General features: G+C 41.0%; 1 protein-coding gene across 1 annotated transcript; it reads right to left on the bottom strand.

Moving 5' to 3' along the window:
- Nucleotides 1-4,638: 4,638 nt before the first annotated feature.
- Nucleotides 4,639-5,733, bottom strand: LOC107159993 (gem-associated protein 2). The gene has a single exon (XM_015506634.2). The coding sequence runs from the start codon at nucleotides 5,709-5,711 to the stop codon at nucleotides 5,016-5,018; it is 696 nt and encodes a 231-aa protein (XP_015362120.1). The 5' UTR covers nucleotides 5,712-5,733; the 3' UTR covers nucleotides 4,639-5,015.
- Nucleotides 5,734-7,573: the final 1,840 nt, after the last annotated feature.

A 7,573-nucleotide genomic window follows, 5' to 3' on the forward strand; every position in this document is an offset into this window, starting at 1 on the left:
GAGTAGCTGGAACAATGGCTCTCACCACTGTGCCTGGCTACTCCACAGCTACTTATTGTAATTTTAAATTATGTTTTGAGGAACCTCCATATGTTTATCAAATTACATTTGATAATAATTCCTCCTTTGCTACTTTTTTATTTCTTTAAAAAATGATCTTGATTATGCCCATGAACTTATCTTCCTGATGAAATTTTTAGGCTTAGCATTTCAAATTCCCTTTGAAAAACCCTATTGGGATTTTAATTAAGATATTACATTAACAGATTAATTGGAAGGAGGTACCCACATTAGAATTTTGAGTCATTCCATCTAAAACAAAAGTCTTGTTATGTTTATTCATGTTGTATTTTGTGTTTTATATGAAGACTCACTTTTTTCCCCCCAGTACTGGAGACTGATTGCAGGGCACTCTACTACTGAGTCATATCCCCAGCCTTTTTTATATTTTATTGTGAGACAGGGTCTGACTAAGTGACCCAGGCTGGCCTTGAATTTGGGATCCTCCTACCTTAGATCCTACCTTAGCCTCCGGAGTCTCTGGGATTACAGGCACAAGCTACAATGCCCAGTAAAGATTCACAACTTTCTTAAAATTCATTTTTCTTTTTATTTATTTTTTCTTTTCTTTGGTACCAGGGATTGAACTCAGGGGCACTTGACCACTGAGCCACATCCCCAGCCCTATTTTGTATTTTATTTAGAGACAGGGTCTCACTGAGTTGCTTAGTGCCTCACTATTGCCTGAGGCTGGCTTTGAATTTGCAGTCCTCCTGCTTTAGCCTCCTGGGATTACAGGCATGCACCACCCATGCCCAGCTGAAACTTCTTATTAGATTTATTCTTTTTGGTACTGGAGATTGAACTCAAGGGCACTCAACCACTGATCCACATCCCCAGCCCTATTTTGTATTTTATTTAGAGAAAGAGTCTCATTGATTTGCCTAGTGCCTCACTTTTTGCTGAGGCTGGCTTTGAACTCATGATCCTCCTGCCTCAGCCTCCTGAGGAGGCTAGCACTTTCAAATAATTATTTCTGCCTATAGAGTCCCCAGATGTAAAATATACATTTATCTTATATCTGGCCACTTTACTCAATCTTCTCATTAATTCTTTCAGTGGCTATTTTTTTTTCTCTACTAAGCATGCACTTTCTCCCCATTTCTTCTGGTAACAGTCACAGGAATACATATCTGATCCAGGATAACTCAATAATAACATCCTATGCTCCTGCATGAAACATGAGTAAATGACCCAAGACAAACAAAGCCCATTTTGGTATTTTTATGGTTGTAGTTAAAGAGGAAGAGACTTGTTTCTTCTCTGGTAATGGAACTGTCAACCACAATTCTGGGGTGTTGGATGTCACTGTAGCTAATATTCTCTGTATGTACAGAAAAACCCATTCTAAACTGGTAGACTAAGAAGTTGCAACTTCTGGGCACAATGGCTCACACCTGTAATCCCAGCAGCTCAGGAAGCAGAGGCAGGAGGATTGCAAGTTCAAAGTCAGCTTCAGCAATTTAGCAAGACCGGAAGCAACTTAGAGAGATCCTGTCTCTAAATAAAAAATAAAAAGGGCTGGGGATGTGGCTCAGTGGTTAAGCGCCCCAGGTTCAACCCCTGGTAACAAAAGCAGAAACAAACAAACAAAAAAAATCCCTGAAACACAGAGTGTAAAAACCAAACAGAGATAGGAGAGAGAGAGAGAGACTAACAGTATTTTGTCTCTGTTTCTAATATACCCCTACCTTTCCCATCCTATGAACCAAAAAGCTCCCTCTTGTTTAAATATGAGTGGAGTTGCTTTCTTTGCAACTAAAAGAATCTTGATCTTAGGACTCATACTTGTGCCTAATGGTACTGGAGTTATTAGAGACTTGATGGAAAAATATCAGATACGGAACATGACATTCTTCTGTGGTCTTCAGTAAAGTTCTGTCAGGCAGCAGGAATCTTTCTTTTAAGCTGAATCACCAGAGAACTTTAGCTTTGTTAAGAAAGATCTGATTTGCTTCTGGCCAATGATCTAGGTCCACTGAAGCTGCTAAAGTTAAATTAGGTGGGGCCAAAAGAAATGATCCTTTTTCATATATATATATATATATATATATATATAATATTTATTTATTTATTTATTTTGAGGCGGGTAAAAGGAAAGTGACCACAACACTCAGAGCGACCAAGAAATATTTATTGCGGCAGTGTCTGATTAACAGGGAATGAAGAGAAAAAAAAAGAGAGAGAGAGCAGGGAAAGAGAGAGAGAGAGGGATAAAGCAAAGTAAGAGAGAGAGAGAGAGAGAGAGAGAGAGATAGAAGGGGGGGTTAGAGAGAGTGAGAGAGAGGAGGGTCTGCCAGGAGAGAGTTTTTATAGCCAAAATCTAATGGAGTCTCTGGGTCTGCAAGCTGCCTTGTTGGCGTACAGTGACTAGATCATACAGTAGTTGCTAAGTTGACACCCTTAGCACCAGACAGGTGGGGGTTGAGTGTTCAGCCTTGAGGCAAACAAGCGATAAGGAACCAGAAGGATGGGGGCCCAGTGTCCAGGCTACCCTGCAGCTAGCATTCATTAAGCCTGCTCTGCAATTAATGGGGGTGGGGGGGTGATCCTGGGGATGGAACCTTGAACCCAGGGGCACTTTATCACTGAGTTACATCCCCAACCTTTTAAAAAAAATTATTTTGATTTTTAAAATATTTTTTAAAAAACATTTATTCTTAAGTTTTAGGTGGACACAATATCTTTATTTTACATTTATGTGGTGCTGAGGATGGAAACCAGTGCCTCGTGCATGCTAGGTGAGCACTCTACCACTGAGCCACACCCCCAGCCCTAAAATTTTTTTTTAGTTGTCAATAGATCTTTATTTTATTTATTTATATGTGGTGCTGAGAATCCAACCCAGTGTCTCACACATGCTAGGTAAGCACTCTACCATTGAGCCACAGCCCTTATTTTATTTATTTATTTAAGACGAGGGTCTCCCTAAAGTGCTTAAGGCCTCACTAAATTGCTGACATTGGCCTTGAACTTGCAGTTCTCCTGTCTCAGCTCCCTGTTTTTGTTGTCTGTATTTCTCTCTTTATAATCCCAACAGCACTCAGGGCTGACAGGAGCTCCAGGGATTACAAACTTCCTTGTTCAATACCAGTAAGAAAGAGCAAGTCCATATCTCAGCATTCTCAGCAAAAAATCCTGCAATTTGCTATAAGTGGGCTGCCAAACACCATGTGTTCATCACCAGTCATTTTGATTATGGTGATGGGAATATACTGATCAGCATGTCCCTAGATTTGGGGGTATAAGACATCTCAGATGAAATATATTTAATATCCTGGCTGAGAGTGGGATGGGATGGGGACGATAGACCCTCCCCAAAGGAAATTCAGTGTCCTAATCCGTGAACCTGAGATGTTCATATGCCAAGGGAAAAGCTGAACCTAACATCTGGACGAAGAGGGGAGCCTCCAGATCTCTGGCTAAAAGACAGAATCCACTAGAGAGGGGGATCAGAATCAAATTTCATGACCAAGGGAGATTGTTGGCAATGGTCACTTGTGCATGGCGTCCCCAGGAATCGCAATGGCAGAAAGCCAAGAGGGATTTAAGGGAGTCCTATTACCAGAGAAATTCTGACCCTGGCAAAAAGGGGGCCTCTGCCTGCTCAGCCCTAAGGTCATTCCAACTCAAGCTTTGCCAACAGGAAGTGGGGCATTTGAGCAGGTCTTTAAATTCCTCCCCAGTCTGGCCCTGAGGATAAAGGATGAGACAAACCCAGTGGCGAAAATCAGAAGCAATCAGATTTACTGTGGAACAACTGACCTCCCTGTCCATCTCCCTCTGGGGGCACATTTTCTAGACTCTGGACCTCTGTTACTTTACATCCTTCCTTCCATTCTATTTATTTTTTTATATACTGGGAGTTGAACCCAGGAGTGCTTACCACCTAGCCACATGCCCCTTCCTTTTTATTTTTATTTTTTTAAAATATTTTTTAGTTGTTGATGGACCTTTATTTTATTTATTTGTGTTTTTTTTTTAATTTTTTATTGTTGGTTGTTCAAAACATTACATAGTTCTTGATATATCATATTTCACACTTTGATTCAAGTGGGTTATGAGCTCCCATTTTTACCCCATATACAGATTGCAGAATCACATCAGTTACACATCCATTGATTTACATATTGCCATACTAGTGTCTGTTGTGTTCTGCTGCTGACAACCTGATTTTCATTTCTTGGAAGGTAACATTTTCTTTCCCCTGGAAATTTACAAAGNGGATTTTGATTGGCATTGCATTAAACCTATAGAAAAAGTTGTTTATGCAATAAAGCACTTAATAAACTTATTGAGCTTAAAGAGAAAACATTTGATTAATTCTGTTGCTGACTCATATTTGCCATTTAATCTAGATTATTTTCTAATTCTAAGGACATTATCTTGTTTTGTTCAAAAGTAAAACAAAGTTTTGGTAACCAAAACACATTTTCTTTTTTTTTTTTTTTTAAATAATTTTTTAGTTTTCGGCGGACACAACATCTTTATTTGTATGTGGTGCCGAGGATCGAACCCGGGCTGCACGCCTGCCAGGCGAGCGCGCTACCGCTTGAGCCACATCCCCAGCCCCCAAAACACATTTTCAACAAAATTTATATGAAGACATGTAACAAACAATGAAATAGCACCGGGGACCTTTATAAAATTTCATCACACAGTTTCTATACAGGCATCTTCACCAATAACTGGCACTCAATTTATTTTAAATCATGTGACTGCAGAAAACTATTCAAATTGTTCATCAAACACCAAGTGGGATTTTCCAAAGATATTTCAGAAAATCAATTCAGTCTATATTCTGTTTATCAATTTGAGTTGCACAGGTTAAAATGAAGACCTTTCACACAGTTTTGAAGAAGTGATAACAGCCTGTACTTGAATTGGCATTGCACTTCATCAGACTTAGGCTGCCTTCAGCAGAAATAGCTTCTATCCCTCAGAAATCAGCTACATCAAGATGGCTCATCAGCTAAATCACGTTGGTCAAAATACCTGCTAACCAAGCAGATTAATAAATTCAAGGCAGGAACTCTTTCGTCATCTTTACTGTCCACTAAGAGTCTCACTTCAGAGCACCTTCTTGCAAGCTGCCGAATCAGTGAATGAGCCTCAGGTAATAAAGGTTTTTCAAGGCAAGCCAACAAGGCATAAAGCCATCTTCCCAATTCTGGAGTAAAGTCTCTTTCTCCAAACCAGTTACTCAGATATTCCAAGACACTAGTTACTGTTGCCTGATTCATTCTGCTAACAATACTAAGCAATGGAGGAAAACCAATCATAGTCACATTACTGTCTAACTGTTGTGATTTCCAGTGACTTCTATGTTTGTTCACACTCTGTCGAACAGTTGAAAACTGTGCTACTTGTTGCTGTTGCCACTTAAGTGTTGGGGAATAACCTTCAGGGGCAGGTTGGCATCCTGAAAGAGAAACATTCACACTTTGCTTTCTTTTCAACTTCTTTGGGTCAATTTGAGCTACCACAACATCTGGACACTGAGCAGCTTCGATCTGAACACGCCTCAGGTATTCCTGAGGCGTCCTCGGAGGTACCCAGGGGTCGAAACCTTCCGCCAAGTCGCAGGGCTCCACCGGCAATAGCCTGGGCATCAACTCTTCCACTGCAGACTCGGATGGTACCCACGCCATGGCCCTATTTTATTTATTTGTATGTGGTGCTGAGAATCGAACCCAGTGTGTCACACATGCTAGGCAAGCGCTTTACCACTGAGCCATAACCCCAGCCCCTCCTTTTTATTTTTTGAGACAGGGTATTGCTAGGTTGTTTAGGGCCTCACTAAGTTGCTGATGCTGGCCTCAAACTTGTGATCCTCTCGTCTCAGCCTCCCCAGTTGCTGGGATTACAGGCGTGCACCACCGTATCCAGCTCCCCCTTTCTTTTTAGAAATATACATCACAAAATATACATTATAAGCTGTTATGGTTTGAATGTGGTTTGTCCTCCTCTGAAATTCACGTTGACATTGGATTGTATTGTGATAGTGGTGAGAGATGGAGCCTTTACAAGATGATCAGGTCATTAGAAGTGATTAATACCTTTCTCACACTAATGGCTTAATTATCATCAAAGTGGGTTGTTGTCAGGTAAGCCTGGCCTCTGTTGCTGTCTTTTGCATGCACTTGCTTGCCCTTTCACATTCCACCATGTTATGATGCTCTTGCCAGATGCCACTGCTATGCCCTTGGCCTTCCCAGTCTCCAGAACCATTGTTTTAGTCAGCTTTTACGCTCTTGTGACTAAAGGACCCAACCAGCACAATTGTAGAGGAAGGAAAGTTTATTTGAGGGCTGGTGGTTTCAGAGGTCTTAGTCCATAGAAGGCCAGCTCCATTCCTCAGGGCACGAGGTAAAATAAAAAAATAAAAAATAAATTGTAAAGTCAATGTAATGTAAAATTGAAAAGTGGTAAATTTTGTTGTTGTTGTTTGGTACTGGGGTTTTAACCCAGGGGTGCTTTACCACTGAGCCACTTCCCCAGTTCTTTTTTATTTTTTGTTTTGAGACAGGGTCTCACTAAGTTACTGAGGGTCTCACTAAGCTGCGAGGCTGGCCTCTAAATTGCGATCCTCCTGTTCCAGGCTCCTTGGGATTATAGGTATGCACCACCATGCCTGGCAGAAGTGATAATTTTTAACCACTTCTCTTTTTAGCTTTCCTGACAGTGTTAGAAAATATACTTATCTCTCTGTGGCTAATTTATTAACTTTAAGCAGTATCTCTCGACTCTCTGCAATGAAAGTTGATGGATTTAACTTGCTTTCACAGTTCCCCTTTTCCCCGAAATCCCTGTCAATTACATACTTATTTACTTTAAGGGCTTTAAACACTGTATTTGAACATCTGTTTCCTGACTTCTCTTTGGATGGTTGCCTGCTCCAAATTGATTTTGTTTTATTCTCATACTTGATTGATATTTTGGCTGGGTATAATTTCCTCTCAATATCAGTTAGGATAGAGTTTAGTTGTAAATAAGAGACTCAAAATAGCAGTGGCTTCAACTTATGTAAAAGACTGGAGGGGATGAGGCTTCTTCCAGTTTTCTCTTCTGCAACACTCAAGACCTCGCTGTCGTCCTGGTCCAAGATGATGGGATGTTGAAGGCCTCAGACTGAGGCCAGGAGAATGGAAGAAAGTGCAAAGAAGGAAGAGGCAGTTGGAATTTAACCATGTTAGCTTCAAGTGAGGCCGGAAAGGGAGACTTCATTCTGGATGGCCATGCGGCCAGCTACGAATTCAAGGTTCCGTTGCTAAGAAAGAACCAGAGAACAGGTGTAGGGGACAACTGGTGGTCTTAACTCACCCTCTGCTCTTTTGAAGATTTGATTTGCATCAGGTTCTGCTGCTGACAACCTGATTTTCATTTCTTGGAAGGTAACATTTTCTTTCCCCTGGAAATTTACAAAGGAGGAGGGAGGATGACATATGCAGGGCCTTTGGGACCAGAAAGCACAAACCGTTGTGTCACGGTTGCTGCTCCCCTGCACCCGCCT

This window comes from Marmota marmota, unplaced genomic scaffold (genome assembly GCF_001458135.2).
Source record: "Marmota marmota marmota unplaced genomic scaffold, marMar, whole genome shotgun sequence".
Lineage (NCBI taxonomy): Eukaryota > Metazoa > Chordata > Mammalia > Rodentia > Sciuridae > Marmota > Marmota marmota.

Excerpts from the sequence above, each read along its gene's own strand:
- LOC107159993 (XM_015506634.2), bottom strand. The coding sequence starts at position 5,711 with ATGGCGTGGGTACCATCCGAGTCTGCAGTGGAAGAGTTGATGCCCAGG.